At 46.9% G+C, this 27,963-nt stretch overlaps 2 protein-coding genes across 5 annotated transcripts; one reads left to right on the forward strand and one right to left on the reverse strand.

Moving 5' to 3' along the window:
• The first annotated feature begins 1,567 nt into the window (after positions 1-1,567).
• On the forward strand, positions 1,568-18,191 carry DHRS7B (dehydrogenase/reductase 7B). Of its 4 annotated transcripts, none has more exons than XM_037382699.1 (7): positions 1,568-1,624; positions 8,002-8,177; positions 9,775-9,890; positions 10,551-10,761; positions 11,449-11,541; positions 13,024-13,176; positions 13,528-18,191. In XM_037382699.1, exons 1-7 carry the CDS (start codon positions 1,605-1,607, stop codon positions 13,731-13,733), a joined length of 975 nt encoding a protein of 324 aa, XP_037238596.1. In that variant the 5' UTR covers positions 1,568-1,604; the 3' UTR covers positions 13,734-18,191. The 4 variants fall into 4 exon arrangements, with proteins under 4 accessions (XP_037238596.1, XP_037238599.1, XP_037238597.1 ...); XM_037382700.1 differs by having other exon boundaries at positions 1,622-1,735; XM_037382701.1 differs by lacking the exon at positions 1,568-1,624 and adding an exon at positions 5,141-5,292.
• TMEM11 (transmembrane protein 11) lies at positions 18,108-27,104 on the reverse strand. Its single transcript, XM_037382703.1, has 2 exons — positions 26,980-27,104; positions 18,108-19,021 (listed from the first exon to the last, which is right to left on the reverse strand). Exons 1-2 carry the CDS (start codon positions 27,042-27,044, stop codon positions 18,505-18,507), a joined length of 582 nt encoding a protein of 193 aa, XP_037238600.1. The 5' UTR covers positions 27,045-27,104; the 3' UTR covers positions 18,108-18,504.
• Between the last annotated feature and the right edge of the window lie 859 nt (positions 27,105-27,963).

The raw sequence follows: 27,963 nt of genomic DNA on the forward strand, positions 1-27,963 counted from the left end.
CTGGTGGGAAAGATGCTCTGAAATGTTTTTTTCTAGCTCCAATTTTCAGAAGACTGAACTGATGACAGCTTTCAGTAAGGCTGTCATGACTACCTTCTTCTGAGTTTTATTTTTCAATTTATTTTGTGTAAATAAAATTATTGATTCTTTCCTTTCATTTTGCGTTGGTCCTAAAGGCAAAAAAGTGCATTACCATCATACGTTTCAGAATGCAATTTTTAAGGAAGATCTTGAATTCTTTTCTCCTTTTTCCTGAAATATTGACCCCTTACTAATGACAAACTCACACTGAAGCTGTGAATTTATTTCAGTATTTTCCTTATTAGAAGAGAGGAGCAGAACAGTTATCATAAAAAACTTATGATAAAACTGTCTTTCAAACAGCTGTCATAAAAAGCTAACCTTTATCTCTCTGCTGTTCACAGGGAAAGACATCTGGAATTAACTGCCTCTGGATAATGCTGAAGTATTTCTGACTGCCCTCTGTAAATTTATCTTCTTCTCACACACACCATAACAAAAAGGCGGAAAAGCTCCTGGTGCTGGGATGAGGCCACGCACCCCTTCCTTCCTAAGGTTAAAAGCTCCTTACCCCACTGAGTCCACTTGGACTTTGGGATCACTGGGGCCTCGGGTTTCCAAGGGCCTGCTCAGATGTGAACCGCAGCAGAGCTGTCACCTCAACCTGAAAGCAACAGGACCTGCAGTGCATTCAGGCCCTATTTCATCGCAGACAGACTGAAACGCATCCGTACCACTGCTGCAGCCCGTGAGCATCACCGCACACAGCTCACTTAAAAACGGAGACAGCAGATCTGCCCTGATGGTGGCCTGGAAAGGGACTCTGCCGAAATGCCTCTTTTTCTCCTTCCACAGGAATTCCCCCATTGCTGCTCCCAGTCCCACCGCATCCAGCTTGTCCATCTTCAGCCTTCAGGCGGAGACAGCAAGGAAGAGCTCAGGTCAGTCTAACCAGCAGGTAACGGCCTTTGCGAAGGGGCGGCCTCCACGGATCCGGCCTGGAGGCCGCACGGGTGACCACCGAGCCCCCCCCCAGCCCGGCAGCCGCAGCCCGCCCTGCTCAGCCCTCCCGACAGCCCAACGCCTCGGGCTCAAAGCTGACAATAAAAACGGTAGAACCCACCCGCAGCTGCCGGCGCCCGGCGAGGCCCAGCCGCGCCCACCCACCGAGCATGCCCCTTCCACCCAGCCCTGCGCCCCCCGCCCCGCGCCCCCCGCTGAGCAGCCCGGCCGCGGGCCGCCCGCGGAGGCCCGGGGTCAGCAGTACCCATGGGGCGGGCTGGAGCCCCGCGCTCCCGGTGCGGCCGGTGCAGCCGTAGCGCTGCGGCGGGACGACCACCGCCTCCCCCGGCGGGGCGGGAGGCCGGGCCCGCGGCGGGGGAACCCAGGACCAGGAGCGCCGCGCCCCGCCCGGGCGGCCTCTGCGGCGGACCAGGGCGTGGGAGACAGGCCGCCCTCCGGCACCTACTTCCGGCTAGCGGCGCGGAAGCGCGGCCCGTCATTGGGCGTCCTGGCGGAAACCCCGCCCCTCCCCGGCGGCGGCGCAGGCGCAGGCGCGGGCTGCGGCACTTCCGGCGGTGGCCATGGTGATGGCAGTAGCCAGGTAGGGCCCGGCGGCTCCTCTTAGCCCCTCTCCGGCGAGGAAGCCCCCTGGGGCCGCCCCGCTGTGACATTGCGGTGCCCGCCGCCGCTGGCCTCCGCAAGGGACCCAGGGGTAGGCGCCGAGAGGGCTGCGGGTGCGGGCTTCGGGGGGGCGGCAGGCTGGTAAACGCGGGAGCAGCGGGCGGCGAGGCCCTGGGCTCTCAAATGCACAGTTCTTCCCCGTTACGACCATCAGATAAATATTTTTATATAAATCAGGGCAGGGACAGGCGTTAAGCCAACTCTTACTTTCTCACTATGTTTTAGGCGATTCTTGATTTGGTAAACGTCTGCAAAATACTTTCTCTGGCACAGCAAATGCTTTAATTTTCTAATCATGCCATTTTAATTTACCATTGTTTGTGTTCCAAACGCCAACAGAGGATTTTCGACTGGGAGGGTTGGAAATGAAGTTTTTAACTGAATAAAAGTGGCAGGAAGAATTTTGAGAAGATTATTTCTCAAGTCCAGTCTGATTTTTGGGTGCTGGAAACATATTCTTTCCCTGTTCCTGTACCATGGGGCGAGGTGGTGGTTTTGCGTAACAATTATGTAAAAACATAATTAAGATGCCACTGAATGACTACTGAAATACAACAGATAGTTTTGCTAGGCGTTGCTTCAAGTAATGCTTGTGAGGTGGTAGCTGGTTCAAATCACACTAGAAGAAGTGACTGCAAAATCCTGCAGCTGGCACTTACCCACCCCTCAGCAAACAAACACTTGCTCGATGTTGCCAGCTACTTAAAATGAGACCCACCAGCCACCAGTGCATAGCGCTTCTGTAGCACTGTTGATAACACCAGCTGCTGACAGTTTTTTGGAGAATTCCTGTTGGGTTGTTGTATTCCTTCTCCTGAACCCCTTCTGTTTTCTGTTTGAAATGGCTGTATTGTGGCAAGGAGCTCTGTCCAGTTTCTGCATTCTTTCTTAGGAGTTTTACTGGTTTCTGATGACCTCAGTGTATATTTGACATTATTTTCCGCTTATGAAGTTTGGAATGAAAGCTGATTACATAAGCATGTAAATGCACTCTCACATTTCAGTAATTCAGTTGTTTGAATTAATGTAATCACTTTCTTCACATTGGGTTTTGAATGAGATTTTTTTTTAAACTTAACTTGCCATTTATGGAGATCTTGTGCATCAGAGAAACTGTCAGCAAATTTCCCCTTGGCTTATATTAAATCACTGAGTTAACGGACAATGCTATATGACTTTTTTTTTCTTAGATGTCTGTAAGTTTGATTTCAGTTTCTTTCCAAAGCGGTTGCATCAGTAAAACTGTTTAGCGGATATAAAATGGAAGTAATGCTCACTTTACTCCCTCTCAGACACGGCTTATGAGGGGTTTAGTGAATTTGGTCTGCTGAAGGGAATGCCCATTTCCTCAGTAAATAGCGGGTTTTGATGAAGTGTGATGAGAAACTCATCTGTCCATTCAGTTGTGCTCACAGTTCTCAAAAATCCTAAGGGAAGAAATTAAAAGTCTCTTTTCTTTCAATGAGCATGACACCCATTTTAGAGTGTGCACCGTAACATCAGCATACTCCCAAAAAACAATTACAGTAATCGAGAATTGCAGCTGGTTCACAAGTTGCCTTTCCCCCTGCTCCCACCTAGAGCACGGAAAGACTAGTATTTGTCTTGATGGATGCTCTGGATTCAAGACTATAAATTATTTGATTAGTATCAGAAATAATCTGAGAGTCATTGTAAGTTTCATATAATTTTGAATTCACTTCTATCTTTTCAGTCGGGGGGTTAAATTACCCCCACATTTGAAAGGTCACAGACCATATTCCTGAGGTTTGTTTTTAGAGGCAGTTCTTGGCTGTGCTAGCATTGGACAGCGTGCATTTGCTTGGACTGCTGCCATTTCCAAATTTAAGTCGGGTCTGTCCTGTTAAAAGACCAGAGGGAGACACCATCTCACAGAGTCACTGGCAAGTGAGTTCTTTTCAAAGGTAGGATATTGTGCTTTCTTCAGACTAAAGTCGGTAGCTAGTAAAGCTTGGAGCTGCTGTGCTTCTGGACAAGGGCTTCCTTAGACAAAAATTATTTTTTTTCTTCCTTTTATCCCCCCACCTTTTAAAGGACACCTTTTGATTTCTGAAAATAGCCTCCCAGTTGCTCACATTTGTCATGTAAAGGACAATGTGATTCTAGGTGGCCGAAGGTAAAGGAGAATAGGAGTTGTTTAGGGAAACTACCATGGTTTTAGTTCCTTGTAGGACTTGATCTCATCTCTGCTGCCTTTAGTGCACTCTTGACCTTATTAACTAAGATCCTTGTTCCTTCAGAAATCATTGTCTTGGCTTTTACAGGATAACATCCAGTTTTCATTTTAAGGGGAAAGTTGTGGGGTTTTTTTCTGGATATATGTGATTCCAATCACCTGTATTTGCTTACATTATCAGTGCTGTTATTTTTGCTCTCTAATAACCTGCATGTTCCAATCCTGCCTTTTGGGATGGAGAACAGAGAATTACAGGACTTTATCTGAACCAATTATGAGCAGTGGCTTCTCTCCTGCAGTATAACCTGTGTCATACATTATCTGTTAAGAACGAATACAGTTTTTCTCAGCTATGACACACCCAAATTTTTGAACAAAGGTGACAGTGGGGTCTCAGACCTTTGAGCAAGAGGTGTGAGGATAGCCAGTTCATTTCCAATTAGGTGTGGGAAAACCATGTGTTCCCACCCTCCCCTCATCTTTAATGTGATGTAGCTTTATCTAGCCCTCGGATGTCTTTAGCTACTTTAAAGCGTTATCTATCATAAGTTGGGTTTCATGCTTTTTATCTTCTTCTCCCAGCCTTTTTCTTGCAACTTAGCATTTTTGTTGATGTGAATCAAGTGGGGTTTTTATCTATGATTTATCTCGTTCTCCTTCAGATTGCAGCACTCTTTTCCTCTGGCCTTTGCAGCAAATAACCCAATACTGAACAGAATATAACTTCTCCTTCAGGTTGCAGCAATTCTTTCCTTTGCTCTTTCCACCAAATAACCCTGAAAACTGAACAGAATGTAACTGCTACCCTGTTGTGTCAGTAGCCTGGCACCGGCCTCCGTACAATGGATATTGTTGAACATACTGCAGTGTGGCACTGTGGCTTGAGCCTGTTTCCATGTTCTCTTGTTCCACTGATATTTATTTTACAAATTACTTTTTTCAGCATGTTCAATATGACAAGCTAAAATAAGGACTCCTGGGTTTGTCATATAAGCTGAACTATGAAATCAAAGCCAAACTTGTTGCTGTAGGTCTAAGTGCCGCAGAATCTTTCCAAAATAATTTAGTTGCACTAGGTTGTCCTCTTTCTGAAGTCTGACTGAACTGAGATTTCCTTTGTTCTATGTCACTTTTTAAGGGACCATTTGAGTACCTTCCTTGGAAGAAGGTATTACAACTGTATGCCCTAATAAAAAAGGATATACATCTCTGATCAGCGAGTCCTTCTTTCTTTTCCTTAATCCAGTTTTTCTCTTCCCCATCCCGTATTCCCCTCCCCATGTGTCAGAGGTGGTTACCTGTTGATTCAGACTCTAGCGTGGAAGCTGCAAAAGTGGGTTGCTGCTGCTGACTGGGTTCTTGGCTTGCTGCAGCCTTCAGGCAGAAGTTGGGTAATTTGCTCAGTTCCTGTGTATAATATGGAGAAGGAAGGGTAAAAAAAGAAGAAGAGAGAGAGAGAAAAACAAAGACTTGGAAAGATTTTTCAACTGAAAAATGATTAAAGGCAGACCTTCTTTGTTTAGAAAGTAAATGAGTAATATTTGAAGTGATTAAGGAATAAGTTAACCAGGCATAGCATAACTGGTTCATACTGAGCAGCAATAGATGCTGCCTGACCAAAACACAGTTAGCTTTTAGTTGGTAGGCTTGGGGGCTCTTTTCCACCAACTCCTGTGGCAAAAGGTTCAGTCCTTGCAAAGTCAGCCTTTATTTTTGTTACAGAATGTGAAAAAACGATGCTGTGATCAAACATGGGACTCCTTCCTGTCCCCTACTATGGTTTTTTTAGAAAAGGTGTTAGAAAAAAACCCTCTTCCCAGTGACTCTTGTGTCTGCTTTACACTGTCATCTGCATTTTACTGAGATCAGAAGCAAAGCTGGTTAGGGCCAGATTTTTAAAATGCCTCAGATTCAACCTGGGCTCATAAAAGAAGTGCCACTCCACCTGTCAGTTCCCACCTTGGAAATAATGAAAGGTCCTAAATGGGAGCATTTTTGATCCCAAAATGTCTTGTAAGCCACACTGCTCAATGTCAGCGCAGCACCTGCTGTCCCTGCCCACATCTTGTCTTCTGAATCTCAAGAGACCCTTTGAGAGAAAAAAAAATAAAAAGGGCTATAACAAAGAGGGCAGCTACTGCGTGAAATAACTGGCTGAACATGAACCAGTAAGGAGAACCTTCTTCTAATCCAGCCTAAAGAAGGGCAGTGGCCTTGGGTATAAAAGGCTCTTTCCCAGGAATTATTTTAGGGGCAATACGCACTCTTACATTAACTCAACTCTACCAGTCCTCTGCTATAATTCAGTACAAAATACACTCCTGTCAGTGCACTCAGTACAAAAAGGTGGAGGAATAAGATGCTGGTCTGAGTAGCTGGGTGCTGTGCTCACGCACTGCTTTGCAATGGAATGAGTTTAATCCTCCTTTTGGATGTCTGATTTCCCACTTTGGGCATATTCCCCATGCCTGGGAGAGCCTGTGGCCTGGATGTCTGTCTAGCCGCATTATACACAGCGTATTACACAATGATTACACATGTATCCATCTACACTTTGTAGTTACATGACTTAGCTCAGGAATGGGAAACTCCATAGTACCTTGGGAAGAGTTGTATACTAACTTGGTGGTTTTATTTTTAGACCTTGTGAAGCTTATTTCAAGCTAGCTCAGCTATCTTTATGTCTTATTTTATTGTGTTTTGGCTATACCTTCAGAAGTACTTATTTTATACAGTTCACTACTGTTTCAGCAAGCGAGTCTGTTTACTAACCAGTTACTTAAGGAATTCTGTCCAAGCCCCCAGTGGAAATCTGGAAGAGCCTGACATTTTCCACATAGAGTATGTAGAGCCTTTGCCATCCCCTCAGCTCCATACAAGCTCAGTCCTACTTAACGACCCTGAATTCTGGCTTAGCATTATTAGCTGCCTCTTGTTTTCTGCTTTTCATGCTGTCCTTTTGTTTGAAGTAGTGTCTGAGATGTGTGCTCAGACCTTTCCAGTATCAACCTACCTTGCAGTTCCAAGTGCAAGAGTTCACACTCTTATCTGCACAACAGGGGAGATGTACCGATAGTTGGGTTTGACTTTGTCTGTGACCCAAAAGTTGTGTAGATTCCAGGAAGGGCTTGTAACTGACTTTACTGTGACACCAAGCATGAAAGCTTGGGGAAATTTACAGTGGGAAAATTAGTGGCCTTTTTTATAGCAGAAGTATCACTTACTCTTTGGCCACGTAGTAAGCTGTAACTTAAACTACTCCCTTGAGGGCAATGGCTTAACGAAGAGATTAGGGCTGTGCACTGGTATCAGAATCCAATTCCAGCATGAGCTAGGTCTCATAAATACCTTTAGCATGAGTTTCATTAGCAAGTTTAATTTCAGTGTATTAGAACACAGGTTCATGCTGTTAAACTGCACAATTAATGTTGGCACGAAAGTAAAGAGCATAAATGTAGGCTTTAGCCTATTAGATTGAACATGTGGTTCATTTAAATTAGAAAACTTGTCGCCACTAATGGGTGGTGAAAGACACTGGAGATGGAAGCGCAGCTTTCAGCACATTAAGCAGATGATGTGCTCAGAGAGAAAACTTACTCTAAGCCTCTAGAAGATAGACTGGCTTATATCCATGTGGGATAACACACAGTAACTGGTCTCTGGCATGTAGATACTGTGGTACTGGTTGTTCTAGAGAACTCTACGAGATTTTATTACAATAAGAAGAACGCAGAGATATATCCCACCCTGAGGAGCTTTCACTCTAAATACGTTTTGCACAAGAGAGTGAATCTCGAGTGAAATGTGGGAACAGCACCTCTGAACCCAAGTTTGTTACATGACAGCTGACAAGATCCAATGCCAAGTGTCCTCCTGGGATGTTCAGATTAGCATTTAAATGCCTAAAATTGGATACTGATGTGAACTTTTGAAAGTCTAAATGAAGGGGTGAGGAAATCTTTTGAAGGTACCTCTGTATGGGATTCGGTTTATAGGTGGTCTAAGGTAGGATTAAGAAAAAAAGAATTCCCTAGTTTTCAAGCCTTGGCTAATTTTCTTGATGGTGAAATAGTCTGTTTCCTTTCATCTTGTGGCTCTAGGAAGACGGTTCAGAAAGGAAAACTCATGGATCTCACAAGCACAGTCATCATCCCGCTGCTTTTTGGCAGCTTGGGGATCTTTGCCCTTTTTCGGCTGCTGCAGTGGATGCGGATGCGAGCTTACCTCCGGGAAGCAGTGGTCGTGATCACAGGGGCTACCTCTGGCCTGGGAAAAGGTAGGTATGGAAAGAAGGGCACCAAAGGCTGGACAAGCAGAGGTTAGTGGAAGGGGTACCTGTTGGAATAAAGCAGCAATGAGCAGAAAGTTCCTACTGCTCTGAATTTTGAGAGACATAGTTTGCACAGCCGTATCAGTCGTAACTATAGCCAGTGCAAATTTTGATGCAAGAAAGTCTCAAAATTTGTTAAGGGAAATTTTAATCATCCTGTTTATCAAAGCAAGGAGCAAGTTACACTGTTGTGCTGTCAGGGGTCTTTTAACTACATCCTGAAAAAGCCAGGAAGTCAAATCGCTTCTCTAAAACTTCCCAGAACTGGTGTTCTGCGTTCATGTTTATTGTATTTCCAGACACCCTGCCATACTTTCCACTCCCTCTCCTTGGCCCTCACCCTCAATTTCAGGTACTTTTTCTCTTGTAGTATAAATCTATCCATTCTAAAGTCAAACTCTTAGCAATATTAATGCCAGTGAGTGTTTTTTTTCTAAACAAAACAGCAGTATTTTTTTCCAAATAAAGCTTATTCTCTGTTTGAGTGGATACATTCCCTAATTCTGCTTTCTATAATTGCTTTAAAAGCTTCTTGAAGAGAAGACAAAGTGCTCCCTGCTGTCAAGGCTTTTCATTAGGATAAGTACATTTATGGAACAAACAGAGCTTAAATTGATGCTGTCTCTGCATGTGGTTTTGTTGGTAAGGACAGGGATGTTCAGTAACTGAATGGCCAAAGGAGATGAAATGGTCCTCTCTGCCTGTCACAACCAGAGAGCTGGGAACGGTAAAAGAATTTGTATTTCACATCAAGAAGAGAGAGAACCAGTATCTCAGGAGACCTTCCAGCTGTGGTAGACTGGGCAGGTGAAGTGCTGTGTGTTGCTGGGTGTACAGATTTCCACCACCGTACAGTGAAGTCTCCTCCCTTTCTGACACTCACTGGCAAGATCTTACACCATTCCCTTCACTCCCAGTTAGTAACATACTGGGCCACCTCTAATTACTGTGCGTTCCTAAACACCCTTTGCTGTCATGCACAAATAGGGAGTTTGTCTCATGATCACAGAGGGGTAGGGTAGAAGGACATGCCATTGCCTCAGCAGCTGGTAGCACAGAGGACAGTAGCATGGCATGCCTTCCTCAGCCTTTCCTTGGTGAAGAGGATCACCCTGCTGAAGCCATTAGCGCCGAGGCTTCCAAACCTCTGGAGGTGTTCACTAAAACTGCAGCGCCTAAGACCAGGCTCCGCTGCGTTAGATGACATATACAAGGTAACTGCAGTCCCCGTTAACAAGAGCGTATAGTCAAAAATTAAGAGGCACAGGAAAATTGGATCAGCTGATGGGGGAGGATGTGTAAATAGCACAATAACTGCATAACCAGCACAGTAACTGAGCACACAAGCTGCCACGTGTCTGCAAAGTCACAGGAAAATGGCATCTTGCTGTGACTTCACCAACCAGCCTGTCACTCAGGAGTAATAAAGCCACCTTGGATCCTTGACAACTAGAAGAAGCTTTAGCCTGTCACCAGGTATGATGTGGGTCTGCTGTGTGTCATTCAAATATCTACTTTTCTCTCTTCCTTGCTTCCTCCAAAGAATGTGCAAAAGCCTTCCACGCAGCTGGCTCCAAGCTGGTGCTCTGTGGCAGAGACAGCGAGAAACTCAAGGATCTTGTGCAGGAGCTTTCTACTGTGACCAATCACCGGAAGAACGTAAGTGTGGGAGGAAAGGCTGCTTGTCCCGTGTGGCTGGGATTTCTGTTCACGTTATTACAGATCTCACAGTACTGCTTGTGGGTTGTTTGTTGAGCAATAGGAAAAATGCAACTCTGTGGTTAGGGATAGATACTGCTGTAGGAGTACATTGAGCTGGCGTGTCGTATCTTGTGAAAACCCTACAAAAATAAGCCATCTAAAAGACTCCTTGCCATGCAATGGAAGGGAAAGCACGTGAGTGGCAGAGTGCCCAGACCCCTTGCATCATATGTTATATCCTGAATCTGGAAAAGTGACTTTCCTTCTGTTGGCTTTTATTTTTCATGACTAGTTCTGTGGACAGTGGCTAAGAGAGGTATTGTGGGCTTCTGTAGAGAACACAGGGGTTAAGGTTTTTACTTTTTCAGATGCATTTTCTTTAATAAGACAGTCTTGAGGACGATCTCACTTGCCCCTTTCCTAGGCTCTGGTATAACAAACAGGCTACAGGAGCAGAGAAAAACAGGAGCGCAATCTGCTTCTGTCAGGTAGTCCTACCAGGTTCGGACAGCCCTGCTTCTGTGCTTCCAGAGCTGGGAAATCCCATCGCGAGCGTGAACATACAGCACATTCAGCACAGCCTGACCTGATCTTTTGCTAACTTCTGTTTATTCACAGACGCACAAACCTCACACTGTGATATTTGACCTCTCAGACACTAAAACTGTCCTAAATGCTGCTGAAGAGATCCTGAAGTACTTGGGTCATGTGGACATACTGATCAACAATGCAGGCATCAGTTTCCGAGGCATAATTGTGGACACAGGACTGGATGTGGATAAGAAAGTCATGGAAACAAATTATTTTGGTCCTGTAGCCCTCACCAAAGGTACTCGTGGTCTGGTTTACAGGGGGACAGTGGATTTGGCTGATACCTTCTGCAGGCCAACACAACTAAGCACAGCTTTACTTCTGTTCGTAATTGTATTTGGTACAGTACAGTGTAAGAGGGGAGGAAAGTTTTGCTTTATGAGCAGGCCTAATGCTTGAGCCTGACTGCATGGGGACTACTTGATTAGAGATACCATCTTGTTTAAAACACCTCCTGACTCTAGTCTGGCAGGAACTTAGGGAGAGAGAGAGGGTTAGCCTGTCCGCCCTGGTAGAACACCAGAGAACACAGCATGGGTTCTAGGTGAAGCTGTAGCTTTCCTAGGAAGCTGCTTTGGCTACACAGAAAGTTCAGCCTGAAGTGCGACAGGTGCAGGGAATGGAAAGATGTACTGGTGGCAAAAAAGGGCAAGTCCTGCTGACCCTGCCTGTGGGAAATCATAGCAACTGTAACAGCCTTTGTGCAGCTGCGCTGGCACAAGGAGACTCCTCAAAGGTGAATGTCCCAGCCAGACTGCAGCTTCAGTCAGAGGCACCCTAAGCACTGTCCCCTGCCCAAGCCCTAAACTGAACAAGGATCTTGTAATTCATTTAGGCATCTCTTGAGTGCTCTGAAAGCATTGATTCTTGACAGCAGCAATGGCAGGACTTTTATTCTGAACGGGTCTTTTCTGTCTTTTGCTAGCACTTCTCCCTTCCATGATCAAGAGGAGACAAGGGCACATTGTGGCCATCAGCAGTGTTCAAGGCAAAATAAGCATTCCTTTCAGATCCGCATGTGAGTACCTCCCCAGATGATGGGGAAGACATATTTGGGGCACCAGACTGAATGAATACTTGGCTACTGCTTCCGTAGAGAAGCTGTAGCTGTCCATAGAGCTGGCTGCATGCAGGGAAGGCAGAACCGTGCATCATTCTCAGTGCGGTCACAAGTCACTGGCAGCTGTTGAGGAAGGCACTCGCAAATACAAAATCTTAGCACTGTCCTAAAGTTGTTAAGGAATGGGGAAGAAAAGCATGTTTTCAGTGTCTTGAAAACAGCTTGATATTCCTATCTTAACACTTTAAAGTCCCTGTAAACTTTCTGATTAATTCCGTAATTTTACTGCATTTTATGCTTTTTTGTTTACTTGGTTCATCTCCTTTAAGAAAGTAGGAAGTTTTTGTTTTAAGAAGTTATAAAGTGCCATGGCACAACCAATGCCAAAATAAAAGCCTAAACAGTTACCTTGATCCAGAAAACTCTACATGCTGTGTCAGTTGTGACAAGAAATGATATCGGTGAGATTACTGGAAAAAGCCTTATAAAAGATGGAGGAACTAAAAGGAGAGTGTTTGGCATACAAACATCTGTAAATCCCTGAAAAGAAACATAGAAATAGAACAGTGGTGATGGCATAAGAACAGTGGGCGTGATGCTGAGTGAAGGAGAGCCTGGAATGTCTGGGCCATCTGGTCTTGCAGGTGATGTGGGTCTGACTGCACCAAGAGTGTTCTGAAGAGCTTCCAGAGTGTTGCACAGCAACCCGGGCTGTGTGGGCCTGGCACATGGAGCTCAGCTCCTGCTCAGGTCCTCACACAGGGCACGTGGCCTGCACCGAGCGCTATGCTGCTGGCGTCAGCCCTGCAGCCATGTTGAGATGATGGCAGTTATGGTAGCAACCAAGTATACGTGGGAAGGGAGTGAGCGAAAGGAGTCACTCAGCCATTTAACAGGGGGAAGTCCTGCCCTAGGCCACGCTTCTCCGCTCCTGTCTGCTTGTGTGATCAGGTTTTGACTTGTGTGCAGCCAAGCCCTGAGCCCGCTCTGCAAGCCCGTAATGCTGAGCGTGCGCAGGGCAGCTTGGCAGTGGGCGGCAGCTCTGCCCTCCTGTGCTGGCAGCGTTCCCCCAGCTCACCTCATCAAATGCTTCCCAAGCCAGGCTTTGCGTCTCCTTTATCGCAAGTGGGAGGCAGCCTGGGTTCACTCCAGAGTGCTTTGGCACGGCTGTGATATTAAGCTCAGGATCCTCGCCAGTCTCCTACTTGAGCATTTACATTTTGCCCTCCTAAATTGCCTCTCCCCCACTACCTGTTGCTGCTGCCATTCACTAAAAGAAAAAAAACAACTCCAAACCACCAAGCCCAGAAGTTGGAAAACAGCTGCTGGGTTCTTGCTGAGAAGTGGCTGCATTGCAGTGAAAAACCCGTTCGGGGGAATGAATCTGCTTCATATCCCTGCTCCTTCTCCTTAGTGTATAGTCCTTTTCCTGTTTTTCAGATGCTGCTTCTAAGCATGCTACCCAGGCCTTCTTTGACTGTCTACGAGCAGAGGTAGAGCAGTATGACATTGATGTGACAGTTATAAGCCCCGGATACATTCAGACGAACCTCTCTCTCAATGCTGTAACAGCAGATGGATCTCGCTATGGAGGTGAGATAGGATTTTGTGCCCTGTATCTAAAGCATCTCCACCTCACCAAGTTACTCCAGTGTGCTTGCAACATACGGCCTCTGGTGGGGGCACAGATTAGCTCTGAAGTATCAGAAGACTTTGGATGCAGGGTAGGAACACTAACTTCCAAAATTTACCTTTCTTAGACAGCAACTACAGACTATTAGCCCAACCATCAATTACACCTGCCTGTTCTCCCATACACAACTGATGTAAAACCCCAAACCGTAGAAGCAGCCATGTGCAGTGAGAACAGAGCATTCCTAGGAATAGTACTTCAGCATGGGCTTACCCGCTGGCGTTGGTGCTTACTGGGCTTTCCTTTGGCAGTTACGGACAAGAACACCGCCGAAGGACAGACCGCTGCGGAGGTCGCGCAGGTGGTTCTCAATGCAGTGGGGCAGAAGAGGAAGGAGGTACTGGTAGCCGGCCTAACACCTTCCCTGGCTGTCTACCTGCGAAACCTCTTCCCCCGGCTCTTCTTCACCTTAATGGCAGCGAGAGCAAAAAAGGAGAGAAAAGCAAAGGACTCTTAGAGCTCAGCTCGTTCGAGCAGTAACTGTAGGGAGAGGCTAACCCCCTGCAGTTTGGCTGGGCCATCAGTGGAGGTGCTCCTGCAGGAAAAACCTTTCTCAAAATGCTGCAATTTACCATTGCATGGAGAGTGGGAAGTGGTTTCCCCCCCATCGGGGCAGGCCCGCTTGCTGGAAGACAGCACCTAACCGTCACCTGAAGAAGGGTGCTTGGACAGAGGGAGGCTGCAGGGGGGGGGTCACTCCAGGGAACATACTTTGCAGCAGGGGAGGCCCATGTGCTGGAAGATAGCATCTTATCTCGCCTCACTCCAGGCACGCTCAGCTTGGCTGGCCTGCTACAAATAAAACCCACCTGTTTTGCCTTCACACAAGCAGATCTTAGTATTCCCCACCCCATGGCCCCTGTGAAATACACTCCTCAGCTGGGAGCTCTTGTGTCTCCTTCCCACTCCTTCCAATCTGACCTAGAACACGTTGCTTGAAGTGGGAAACTTCACAGAACCTCTGCTTGTTAACATGCCAAATCATCTCGTATGTTAAGCTAAAGTCAAGTCCAATACCACTTTTAAAGAAGTAACTGATGTAAAATTTAAGTTTTACTTGGCAATTATTTTATCTGTCTGAATCATGCCTTACTGATGTACAGGGACATTTAACTGCGCTACCCGACAGCACAGTATAAACCCCAGCACAAGTTAACGCAGGGGAAGCACCGAACAGACAAACTGGCGCAGCCAGGTAAGCCGTTGTGTGCGAATGCTGCGCTGCTGACAGCAGCACACCTGGTCCCCCCCGACCTAGAGCACAGAGTGGCCGTGATTCTGTAGCTGCCAGGCACACTGCCTCATGGCAAGCAGAGGAGAATCTGTGTGTGCATAGGGGGAACAGTATAGGAGACAGACCCTTAGTTCTCATTTGTTTTAAAGCAATCACAGATACTAATTAGGATCACATCCCGTGGGGAAGCGATACCCACTTGTTCACACATCACAGGCTGCAGGGATTCTGACAGCCTGAGGGAGTGCCCTATTCCATTCTTCACCCCTTCTCCTCATGTGAGGGATGCCAGCACCACTAGGAAAAAGGCGCGGCTGCACAGATAAGTTCAATAAGGACAGAAATAATCTTTTTAAACTTACAATTGAAATAAAGCCTACTAGTCGGAATGAAGGTCCAGACCCCTGCTGCCACCTCCATGCACTTACCAGCATTTTCCACGTGTACTGCCTTGTGTGTCCTGCCTGTGAGTGCACATCTGATGACAAATAAATTACATTGCTATGAAATAAATCCTTTGTTCTACTTCAGCTCCTCACAGCAGGTAACGTTAGAGGAATGGAATGCAGGAGATTTTTACTTTTCTTAAATTCCTGCAAGGTGCTATCGTACCAGTAGTATTTGCAGAGCAATATATTTCACCCCAGCCCTCTTTACATCATCTGCTAGCTTACAGTAGGCAGAGTGTGAATCCACACAGGGCGTTAGTCATACTAAGCCTCTGATACAGGTGTGCAGGATCAGCAGGACCTTCTCTTTCAAAAAGCCTTTTACTACTACAGGTTTATAAATGATAGCTCTGAGAATCCATCCCAGATGATGACCAGGATGTGTTTAATGCTGCTGCTGCTCATTTAGGATATTCCTTACCTTTTATCACTGGGTCTGAAGTTGCAGATTTGTTACGTAAAGGCCTAGGGTTGAAATTACAAATTGAAGCTCTCAATTCTCTTTCTCTGAAAGAAAAAGAGGTTCATATCTCTTTTTCTGTTAAGACAGGAAACCAAGGTGTTATCTTCTCTCCCTCTAACGGAAAGTCTAGGTGGAGTTTCTGTGAGCATTAGTTGTGCTTTTCCTTTCCTGATTTGCATGTTCAGGTCCTCCATTTCTTGGCAAAGTACAGTACTCCTGCCAGTTTTGTCCCGCTGCTCCGTCTTCTGGCATTTCAGGTCATGGCTACCCAGGAAGGACTGAGGGGCTGCTTTGCATTTCTGTGTTACCGTCCAGGGGGCTGAGGGGTATAACACATCAGGCCTGAGGGAAAAAAATTCCGTGTGGGGAGTTACTGTAGTTACTGTTTGAACTACAGCTCCAAGTCAGAGGTTACTGAGAGCATGCATATTACCCTTTGAAACTGAATTCCCTCGGTGTGACGAGAGGAATGCAGCACACTCCAGTTCACAGCACCTCCGCAACGGTCTGGATGGGCAGCAAAGCGTGTGGGGCTCCTGAAAGGGAGGCTCGTCCTCAGCCACCGTAACCCACAGCTACCGGCACCGGGAAGGCAGATGCAGCAACCATCTCACACAGCGCACCAAAACACACAACCCTCAAGACCCCTCTCGCCCTCCCAGGTCACCTCGCATAGTTACAGCACCGCCTTACTAATAGCCAGGATGTCACCAAGCATTGTAGCTAGGTTATCACTAATATTTCTTGGAAAACAAGCCCACCTACGCCCCATCCACGTCCTTTCCACCTTGGAAGGAGTGAAGGATGCATTTTCAAAAAAGATCTACCTGTTGTGACAGCTAAGCTGACTTTTCAGCTTTCCTCCTGCAATAAGAGACTGCAGGAAACTTGCTCATTTTTAATTCCAGAGCCTTCGATGTAAGCCGTGCATTTAGGCAGCCTACCGAGGGTTAGTCCATCTGCCACAGCCATCACTCCAGGCAAGGGAAAGCTTAACAAAAAAGTGCCAGGACCACAGAGGTTTCGTGGAGAGAAGGAACTAAGAGCCCTGACAATTATTCTGCATTGATTGAAAAAGAGCAGGAACGTCTTGTGTGTGGCTAGCACAGGGATAGCCGAGGGCCTGCTGCAGCACTAACGTACATACTAGCTATGGCAGATCTGCCATTAGTTTAAAATTAATCCAGTAGATGGGACCTTAGAAACAAACCCCAGGACTCACAGGGCAGCCTGCCCAGCAGTCTTGGCCTAACCGCAGAAAGATGAAGTAGCTGCATTTCTTCCCCTCCTCTCTGCCAAGGCAACTGTACATTGTTGCTATAAATAGAGCTGTACTGGATCCCAGCTTATTTTAACCTTGGAGGGAGACAATGCAGCCACTGTACCGGCAAAAGGGGCAAAGGGCTGTTGCCACCTAGAGATGTCTCGATGCCACCAGAAGCTTCCTCGGGGCCATGGGCCTGCTGGGAGACAGCTGCCTTCACCAGTGATTAAAGTACTTGCTTAGAATTCCCAGCAAACCCCATTTGCCCAGCACATACACAGCTGGGATGTGTGCCCTGCCAACACAAAAGCTGCATCAGCAGAAAAGCACCAGTTGGAACCGTGGCCAGAAAAAGCCTGCTGCAGTCTGGAGGCAAGCACTTCTCGGTGCCTGCTCTTGCAATTTGGAAAGATAAAGATAGAACTACCAAAATTGGTTTCCAACCTCATGAGATGCCCTCCCAAGGTCAGCGCTTCAGCTGCAGAGGTCAGGCTGTAACTACCCCTGGAGCAGGCAGTACACCTGCGTGCAGGCAGGTTTTATTACAGGGCTTTGCTCTTGTGTTCAGCTCGTAACGCTTGAAGCTGTGCCAAGGTGGCCTTGTGAATGCAAGCCACACCTGTCTGCCCTCTGGTCGGAGGGCACTGTAGAAAGGCAGCTCCTGTATTTTAAAAGGAACTGGCAGATCTTGCAAAATATTACATACTTCCCATTCTAAGAGTAAGATGTTGATAGTTTTGAGCTAAAAGAGGACTTACTGCACAAGACTGAACTCTAAAACTTCAGATAACCCGGTTACAAGATAGGTGGATGCCTGGCGGTGGCAGCACACAGCTCCAGGAGCACACGTTCCAAACAAGAGCGTAGTCAGGGCGCAGCCATCCAAGTTGCAGCAGCAGCAACAAAGCGCAGAGGTAAGACAGCCAGGTTCCACCTCAGCAGCCCTCAGCTGTGGTATGACACATCTCAGCAGAGATGTATCCGCCCTAGAAAGAACTTGTACCAGAACTGAGCAGAATGTGTTTGTAGCTGGAAACTCAGTGTTATCTCCATTGTGCAGAGCAGTAATGGCTGGAGGTGGCAGGGCAGCAGAGGATTTGGACACCCTTAGCCCCAACCATGAACACTGAAGCAATTACCAAAAAAAAAGATATAAACACTGAGGGAACAGGGAAGCCTCTTCCAAGAAACACGACTAGGCAAGCAAAAGGCAAAGCAACACTCTACAGCTATTCCTTCAGCAGATGGCTGCTGTGAAGTAACATGGATGCTGCTGCCATGTGCAGTAGACAAGAGGAATATTGGGTCTGTGTGTGAGCATGCGTAAATATCACCACCAGAGTTCTCACAGCAAAGCCTTCATCCCCTGGAAGCACACTACGAAAGGGAACCATGCTAACAGTAACAAGAGAGCAAAAGCATTTCAAATTCTCATCCTTTAATGGTCAATGATAACTTCTGGCTGGTTCTGTGTAATACAATTAAACAATATACTTAAATGTTTCAAAAAAAAAAAAAAAAAAAAAAAAAGCAGCTCTCACACCCCTCTTTCTCTAGCTTTCTTTCATCGACGTTCCGCTGCTGGATTGGACTCCCATGGCCTAACATACAGCTCTCAAGTCACCACACATCCACATCTTAAGTGTCATGAAGAACTGAAAAACCTTGGTGCACCAGTGATGTGTTATTTTAAAAATAACAGCTCTATTAAACCAAATCCTTCCCAGTCTCCACTGCTTCTCAAAGAGGAAAAACAAAACGTTACTGTGGGAGTCTCAATACGCTTGTCTTTATGGGTTTCTCTCTTCCCTGCCGAAGTCATACAGCATAGAGTTCGTAGATCTTCTTTACACAGTACACCAGGGCAGCGAGTGCTATCGTGTTGTGCAGTCTCTTTCTGTGCAGGTCGTCCTTCCTCACCAGCACCACTGGAGTGGAGGAGGTGAGCGTATGCAGGGGCAGGCGGGAAAGTTTATAGGCATCGTACTCTACTTGGTACTTGCAACAGGGATCAAATTGCCAAGAGATACCATAAAGGGTGCAGCAAGCCACGCTCAGCACACCAGCGGGCAGGGAGATGTAGTGAGAATAATCTACTGGAAGTGCCAGAGGGGTGAAGAGACAGGTGGTGCCCGCTAACACGGCGGTCTTGTGCAGGCAGTTCCCGACAGTGATCCAGCGGGCCGTCTCGTCCCCAATGCGAGTGGGCTCTATCACTATGTATTTGTACTGCGCTTCCAGGGCCTGCTCCAGCTCATACTCAAACTGGTCCTGTGCATTCTCCCCATTGTAGATTTCATGCACGATGTAACAGTCCGTGGAGGACAAGGTGACCCTGTTAACAGGAAACACAGAATTAAAACTACAGAGCTTAAAGACAGGCTTCTCACCCACCCAGCTGTGAGAACAGAGGAGTGCCCCAAGTGAGGGCAGCCCCTCAAGGACAGTCACCGCCTCTGTTCAACAACAAGCAGCTTTTTCAACTCTATTTGTTTCACATCAGCTACGTATGCCCGCTGTAGACAAAGTCATCCGAAAATAAGGCGATGTGTTTTTTCTTACCTTTTCCTAACTTGGAGGAGCTAGAACGTTTTGAGAAAATAGGATCTTGTTAACAATGCTGAAATGGTTCCTCACACTGACACCCAAGCAGTTTCTTAGAGATATGGGAAGTGTCTAACCTTAGCGACCACACCACATCAGTGCGTGAACGAACCAGCCAGACTTAAGCAGTTTTCACAGAAAATAAGACTAGCAGCTCATCCATCAAGAGGGCAAGTTGCACTGGAAGGTTTTGAGAGAAAAAGCATCTTCAGATGAGTATGTTTGCTTTCTCCTCACAGTAACTACCTCCTTGCCACCGATGCAGCTTGCTATTTAATGCTTCATAGTGAATCAGCCTAGTAAATCCATAGAAATTCAACAAGGATGGCCAAGAAACATTGCTGGAAGTGAAGGTGAAAAAGGTAGCAGAGCACTCTATACAGAACGGTTTGCTCCCTCTCCCGAAACAGGACGCAGCAAAGCAAGGAAGGAACATTTCTTTAATGCAGGCAGGCTTTCACAGGGAAGAAAGAGCTGTTTGCTTTACATGGAGCACGCTCTCCGCTGACAGCGGAGTTGCAAGGCTCGTACACATCCCTCATTTCAGTAGCACCTTTTAGCTACCTGAAGTCCCACGAACCACCCTCTTCACACACACCACTTTAGCTACAGCTACATGTGAGCAATAGGATTTTGACTATATACCTGTGCTGAGGAAGGCTAAAACCTTATCTGTTAGAATGAGGTAAAATCCTCCCTTCTAAGCAGAAGAAATAACTATTTCTGACACGCCTGTGCTTAACCAGAGCAAAACTGAGCACGTGGCCTCTAAAGGATAAAAATATCTATCGGATCCCTTTAGCAGAAGGAGAACAAATCAGACATATTTGACCTAAGCACAGCGGACAAGCTACCTCATCCCAACATTTAGACCCTCCCAATACTGGGAGGCAAGACACTGCTGAGGTGGAGAATGAAAAGAGTACTTTTTGCTGCATTAGTACAACGGCACTTACATGCATCCACTGGAAAATAAGGGAGAAAAATACACATTGGTAAGCTGACGTGTTACCAGACATTACCCTTAATGTGCAGCTCCGTTCATGCTGCAAAGGGTATCGTGCGGTGGCCATGTGTAATCAGGAATGAATACTGTTAAATTACAAGCTGTTGCCAGAAGTAGCTGCTTTTGTGAACAGTCGCAAACGTATCAAACAGCAGGACCCAAGATGCACCAGCCTCTCTCAAAGCAGAGTAATAAGCAGTTTCATTAAAAATCTGGCTGGAATTTATATAAACTACAAGCAAAACTCAAATTATAAGCTCATTATTGAGTTCTGCAGTGCATTTTCCCCTTGGCCTGTTCACAGGTAGAAAGAAAAATAAAAATCCACCTGAATACTGTGTATGCCAGAGGCTTCTTTAAGGCTGTCAACTTGTCAGACATTGTTTGGAAAAATTATGATCAGCTCCTTCAGCACAGGATGTGGTGGACTCTGATAATCTGTAGTGAACTGGCAAGTATTTAAACAAAAAATTTGAAGGACAGCACCTGTATAAAAATTTTACAGAATACTACACCTCCAGTATAACTAAGTTTATCAGCTAACATTAAAGAGTTTCTAACAAAGAACTCGTTAACCAGATGTTACGCTGATACATTAGGGACACAGCTGGCAATGGTTTCTGCTAACAATCTTGCTTCTTGATGACAACTGTTTCAAGTGCACTTTCTTCCAAATCAGAAATTCCACTTTTATTACAGAAGACGTGTTGAGACTTCGGGTGACTCTGTAAAACAGCACCAATGACTCTGTGAAACCACTTGCTAAAGCATAATGACTTCAGGGAGAAGCTATTGCCGAGAGGCATTTTCAAGCTGGAAGCTGACCCTGTGCTAATATAACCCTCCAGATAAAATTAGTATTTCCTACCAAGGAGCATTTTCTACGTTTTGTAACACCTAGGAACATGCAGTGTGGGCCTGCAAAACAGGGAAACAGAGAAGCAGAATCAAAATTCAACTAAGAACTCTGCAGAAGCTTAGTAACAGCACAGTAGCCCAGTCACCCTAGAATCTCCCTGCCATCACTGGGAAACAAGAATGAAGCAATGCCATTTCTCCTCCAACTCTACAAGAGCCATGGGGACCTGGGCATCTAACTCCAGGAATTTAAGTCAAGTAACTACATTACATGGGATTTCTCCAGGCTCAGCATCAGAACAGGTGGCACTAACCTTTTGGTCTCATTTTTCCTTGCTCAGGTCTTGCCTGCTCTTCCCTCTGAATGCCCCTTTTTCCCTTTCACCGTAACGTACACAAGCAGAGCCATGCCACAAGTGACAGCCACCTGTTAAAGAGAGCAGGAATCCAACAGACTTTGGCCAGAGGCAGTACTGTCTACCTCTTCTGGAATCTTTTGGCTTACCAGGCTCTGGGGCTTTACAACAATTAAGAAAAGCACAATCCTCCTAAGTCAAAACAAGCAGAATTTAAAATATCATCTGTGAAAAAAAAAATCACTGGGAACTAAACTGCACAAAGGCTTCATCCCTGATAGAGTCTGGCCCCCTAACTATGTTGTTTCTCCAAATTAGACCTCTAATATTGGAATAAATCTATCACAGTGCTGAAGGTGCAAATGGCAGAACAGGCAATCCAAAAACAAAGAATGGAAAATTAGCTCTCAAATAGGACACACGAAAAGCCAGCAAAGCAAGCAGAAAAATCTCCATTTCTTTAACAGAGGAAGTGAGGTTTATCACATACTATTTCCACACAAAGACTGGCTGTCCCTGGAGGATGGAAAGCTGAAGACTGGTTTGTTTTCAGACGATATAGAAAGAGATGCAGATGAGGTACATGGGCTTGAGGTTTTAGACCTTGTTGGCATGCAGAGTAGACAGAGGACCTCGATCCACAGAGGAAATCTCTCCTGACACAGCCTTTCAATTGAACACAGCGGCTGCACATGAACAAATCCAGTCAAAGCAACTGGATTTGCTCAAACACCGGAGGCTATGGAATTTGCCTTTTAGAGCTTGTCCCCCACACCCCAGTGATGACAAACAAAAATGCAGAGCTATGCCATCAACTCCAAGCTGGCATCCACTGATTATGAAGTGTGTGACTTTATATAAATTCCATTTTACTTAAAAGAATAGTAAATAACCAGTGTCAGAGAGGACATCGTTACAGAAGTCATAAAATGATGCCACATATTCAGAAGCACAGCATGCTGTTTACTAGGCAGACCAGAACCTAAAAGCAGTTATTAATACTATTCAATCAAATTCTTTCCCAGAACCTGTCTCCTCAACCCCAAAAAGAGGGCCAAGTTAAAAAGTTGTACAGCTTCTCTGCAAGAATAGCTCCAGACCTTATATCCAACTACTTTATCCTATTGCAGCTTCATGCATTCTATACTTGAGAACTTTTAAGTGTCTCATTCCTGGAACCAAATGAATGCACTGATGAGGGAATGTGACAATACTCTCAACCATTTGGCATAGCAAGATGAAAATAATTTAAAAATCACCGATATATAATTCTGGTGTTACCAAAGTTATAAGGAATCAGTTGTTAACAGAGCTACCACCAGCAGGAGAGGCAGAAGTCCGTCTTCGCTATAGGGCAAGCTTCAAATTACATTTGGATTATCTTCCTAACATGGGAATATCAGAGAGCACCAGGAGAGGGGTGCTGCAGCTGGCTGAACAATAGCAACTCCAGCGGTTTCCCAGTTACAGCCCTCACAGCAGCTCCATTGCTCTGCTTCCAGCTTGGAAGAACTCTCCTAGCTGCCTCTTGAAAACAGCAACCTGTCCGTTAAATGTAAGTTTCGGCTGATAGTCTCTATGGATGAAGAAATAAATATCCTTCTAAGGAGGAGGCACAATACCACTCAGTGTGAGAGGACCTTAAGTTTTGCCAGGTGCCAGCTGGCAAAACAAAAACATACAAACAGTGCTGAAAACAGGGCAGATGGTAACATCCTGGAAGAAACCTCAGCATCCTTCCACCACTGTCTATTTGCAGAGGAGAAGGACTGAGCCTCCCGAGTTTGTTACCCTCAGCCTAATGGTGCTCCTCTCGATCTGCCAGGCAGTGTTCTGGCAAGCATTTCAAGTCATCCAACTATTGCAAAATGTTCAGAATCCCAATTAGAAACAACCTCAATCTGCAAGAAGCATTGGTACAGTTCTGTTCTTTTTAAACCCCTCTCAGAACACGTAGGTCAAGTTTTGTTAGGGTTTGGGGTTTGTTTTTTTTTTGAAAAAAAAGAATGTTCCTGGACAGCAGCATTGCTCAGAGCACCAAACATACATTCAAATTAACTGCAAACAAAGACCAGTCTGATTAGTAGTTAAAAAAATAAGAAAGGAGAGGCTTGCAGGAGTGTGATAACACCCATCACAAGCAGCACACACATCCAATATCTAGTTTAGTGACACAACAGAGAGCCTGCATGCTGGCCATGCAAGTGAACTGCAGAAAAAGGACATTACAGATGGCCAAGGCACAGTGTCTGGGGTCACTATGAGCATCTCAGCTAAGGTTAAGTCAATATAGTCACAGCATGACAAATTCAAACACTAAACTTCCCTCCCCCCACATTAAACCCTTTTTGAAATTTAATTTCAAGTTTAAGGAGCCGAGCTGTGGTCTGGCTTCAATTCTCAGTGAAAATAGTCCACCTCAAACTTATATTCAACAGTGCGTTTTTGTACTCAGCAGAGCTTCAGGATATGGTGTACAGAAAGTACCAACACATCTGAGCTTAAACACCTGAAGAATTGTTTCTCTGCTGAAGGTCTGCATGATCTACCAGTCTCTGGCCACCAGCTGTGGCTGTCAGGCCTATGGCTTTAAGGACATTCTCAGCAGGCTGTCACTGCGTGCATTAAAGTGGAGGAAGAACAGGAAAAGTGTAGCAATAGAGCAAGACTTTTGTTCAAAATGTACCTTAAATGTACTCAAAATGTACCTTAAGTACAAGCAGGAAAGAGAACAGGAAAACATAGGTGAGATCTTCAAGCAGCCTTGGCAAGGGGCAACACCACTACGGAAAACACCACCAGACCATAACAAAAAAACCCTCCCAGCCACCAGACAAAAAGGAGGTGTCAATTTTAAGTCAACTAATGATTAGCCAGACTAATGGAAATAGGTCAATCATTGCTGTAAGCAAACAAGAGTACCAGAAATCTGAGCAGTGCAGGTAGCGAAAGGAAAGACCTCTTTAAGGGCGCAGAGAAACCAGTGCAAGCAGTGATGACATTAAAGCTGTTCTTTCTAGAGTTTGTTAGAACATCTCCCTGGGGAACAAATGGCATTCTGTCTTGTGTTCTGGCGGTCATCATGCTGAATTTTATACAAAAACAGTAAAGTACAATTCAGCGTCTGTTCTATATAAAAAAGTTGGTTTTGTCTACAGATTAACAATTCCCTTCAGACAAGTCTCCATTAAAGAGTCTATCCAGAATGAAGAAAACCAAATATTTATTTGGTTCTCTTTGATGTTTTGGGTTATTTTGTTTAACCTTATTATTTTACCACCAAAGTGCCAGCTGGAATTCACAGCCAACATCCTTTGAAATTAATGTCCTTACATTTAGTCCTATTGAGGAAAGCACTTTTTTGACCAACTACAGACTTCTCTGTATGAATAAAGTTGTTTATGGAGGGATACAGTCTCCATAGATAGAATTGCTGGACTTTCTTTATTTTTAAATGAAAGCTGGTCTAGTCTAATAGCAGACAGTATTTTATTCACTGCTGAGTCTCCTCACACCACCTCCCAACACACAGATGCCTTTTAGACTAGCTGGCTGACAACTACAGAAACTCCTTCAAGCAGCCCATTTATGAGGAAAACTGGATTAACATATTCAGTTTAAAGGAATGTGTCTTTGGACAAGAATCCTGCCCGGTGTAAGAAAACTGTATTCATCATATAAAAAGCATATGTCATCATTTGATGACATCAGGCCTGCCAGCACTGCCTTTTACACAGCTTGCCTTGCCAGCAGTCAAACAAGATCGGTAGGTGTGATTTTGGATTAGCCACTGATGGAGGGAGGCAGAGGCCCAGTCATGCTTATCTCCAGCTCTGCAATTGCAAGGAAGAAGTAGTACCCAGGTGACATCACCTGACACCTATTAGAAGGATGATCTTCCACCACATTCGTGCAGGATGACTGACACCTAGAAGAACCACCATCTTTTGGTAGGGATCGCGGAGCGCTGGTCAGTGGTGTATCTGTTGGTCTATGTCAAATCTGTTGTTCTGTCACTTCCGTGCTTTCTTTATACTCAGCTATACACTTCTCATTGGCAAAGGAAAAATAATACATACAGCAGGTGCACAAAGTAACTCACGTTTGCGAGTATTTTTGATCATAAGATGAAGAGTAATCACAGCTTTAAAAAAATCACCTCAAACTACAATTACATTATGGCATACTTCACAGATTAAGTTACAAGGTAACAATCACTTTTAAGTCTGCATCAATGTATTGATTTTCACACTGATAAAATAATTTTCATTGAAGTGCTCTTCTCAGGTGTTTTTTTTCTCCTTCACTTCTGCTGGGAGGACAGGTCTACCACATGAAGACTCAACACCTCCTGTGCTTAGTGGTGTGGCAGGTGCCAGGCACGGGGTGCAGCCAGCTTTACCGCTCTGCCACTGAGCTCCGTGGTATTCTTAGTTGTTTATATAAACCACACTGATGCAGTAATTCCATTGGCTCTTCCAGTTCAATTACTTTTAAATTCCCTGAACACAGACAGCATTCCTGCAATTCACATTGGCACCAGAATTCTAAGGGCTACTTGCGGCTCTCATGGGCTGTAGAGATTCAACACTATCGAAAATAATTACAGCAAGGGAAGAAAAAAAAGCAAAAGCCACAGCAAAAATTGAGATATCAGAGTCTCTGGGTAAAACGGCAGGACAAAAGAAAACTCCTCGCAATAAAAACGCAGCAGCTTTCTGCGGCTGCTGGTTACATCAGTCTGCCCTGGGGCAAAACAGGGAAAACGCCAACGTAAGGAAGCACAGGACTTAAGCAGACATTTTAAGTAGGTAAAGAACTGTGCGTACTGATTTTAAAGTAACTCAAGAAGATTTTCCCCTGCCTCTTTCTCCAGCTTTAAAGTTACGCTTCCTAAACTTCCACAGCTGCTCTGCGGGTGGCTCCAGCACGTCCAGCCGCTCCCCCGCCCCGCCGGAGACAGAGCGCGGTACCGAGCCCCGCCAGCGCCGGCCCCGCAACGAGGGAGCGCGGCGGCTCCGCGCCGACCCCCCGGCGGCCGGGACCGCCCGCGGAGGGAGGTCACCCTGGCGGACTCGCCGCTGCCCTCACCGCCTTTAAAAATAGCCCTGGAAGGAGCCTCCCCAGGGCCGGCCCTCCTCCCCCCGGCCCCCGGCGCCGCATCCCCGCGGCGGGAAGGGCTGCCACCGCCACCCCGCGGGCCCGCTGACCTTCCCCGGCCCTCCTCGCGGCGCCATCGCCGCGCCCGCCCACCGCAGGGCACCGCCGGCCCTGGCGAGCCCCTCCGGCCCGGCCCCACCTCGGCGGGGCCGCGGCCCGCACCCACCCTGCCCGGCCACGCTCCCCTCGGCGCGGCCCCCGCCCTTGCCCCCGGGGTCGAGGGGAGCCTCGGGAGGCTGCAGCCCACCTCCTCCCGCTCCCCACCTGCCCGAGGCGCCCCAGCAGCCCCGCACCCCGGCCGCGGCTCACCTCTCCCGGCCGCCACCGCTGTTGGTGCTGCCGGGGCCAGCGCGCCTCCTTCCCCACGCCGCCATCTTGGAGACACTCGGCTCGCAAATGTCTCCGCCAGCAGGCCGCGGGCCCGCCGCGCTGCCCGACGGGAAATGTAGTGCGCGGGGCCCGCCGGGACCACGCCGCGGGCAGGGGCACCCCGCGAGCGGACTACAAGTCCCACAGTGCCCCGCGCTGCCGCCCGGCCGCGGAGCCTCATGGGACGCGTAGTCCCCTCAGAGGGTGCGAGGATGGCGGCGCTGGACGGGGCCCAGGCCGGGAGCGCGGGTAGGGCCCTCTGCCAGCGGCAGGTGGAGCAGCCCCGCGGCCCCGGCCCCGGCCCTGGCTCCAGCTCCCGGTCCCTTCTGCCGGCGGCCCCAGCGGGAGCGGTCTGGCTATGGGAGGAGCGCCGCCGCCGGTCCCGGCCTGCCCCGCGGCCCCGCCATGAGGGGGATGAGGCCTCCGCCGCGGGCGAGGCAGCCTGGGCCGGGCAGGAGTGCGGAGGTGGCCTCCGGCAGGAGCGGGGCCAGCTGTCGCTGAGGTTTGGTAGCCCCGCAGAGTCTGAACGCTGCCTTTTCCCCCTCGAAAAGAAACATACGATTTATGTTCGCAGGTGGAGGAGGAGCGGAGGACCTCCTCAGAGCAGCACCGCCCTAGGGAAGAGAGACTGGCCTGTGTTGGTGCCAATTTGGCCCCTTCAATCAATCCTGAAAGAGTGGGGAGTCTCGACCACTGCTGCGTCTCTGAGGAGGAATAACAGTTTATAGCCAAACACTTCACTAGGAAACAAAATGCAAGTTTGCCATTCCTACAAGTTTCCCAGCTCCTGTCGATCCAGCAGCAGTTGATGCAGAAGGTTTTGTGGGGGAGTCCCAGGACCCACTCTGTCCTCAGCTTCCAGCCTTGGGGCCACTCCCCAGCACAGCAGAGTCACCCAAGGGGGCCTGTGCCAGGGTGCTTGAA

The sequence above is a fragment of the Falco rusticolus genome, chromosome 4 (assembly GCF_015220075.1).
Source record: "Falco rusticolus isolate bFalRus1 chromosome 4, bFalRus1.pri, whole genome shotgun sequence".
NCBI lineage: Eukaryota > Metazoa > Chordata > Aves > Falconiformes > Falconidae > Falco > Falco rusticolus.

What these genes read in the sequence shown, in the direction of transcription:
- DHRS7B (XM_037382699.1), top strand. Translation starts at nt 1,605, where the DNA reads ATGGTGATGGCAGTAGCCAG. An exon ending in ATGGTGATGGCAGTAGCCAG is followed by an intron (nt 1,625 to 8,001) that starts GTAGGGCCCGGC and finishes TTGTGGCTCTAG; the next exon opens with GAAGACGGTTCAGAAAGGAA. An exon ending in CATTCCTTTCAGATCCGCAT is followed by an intron (nt 11,542 to 13,023) that starts GTGAGTACCTCC and finishes CCTGTTTTTCAG; the next exon opens with ATGCTGCTTCTAAGCATGCT.
- TMEM11 (XM_037382703.1), bottom strand. Translation starts at nt 27,044, where the DNA reads ATGGCGGCGTGGGGAAGGAGGCGCGCTGGCCCCGGCAGCACCAACAGC. An exon ending in AGCGGTGGCGGCCGGGAGAG is followed by an intron (nt 19,022 to 26,979) that starts GTGAGCCGCGGC and finishes TCCTGTTAACAG; the next exon opens with GGTCACCTTGTCCTCCACGG.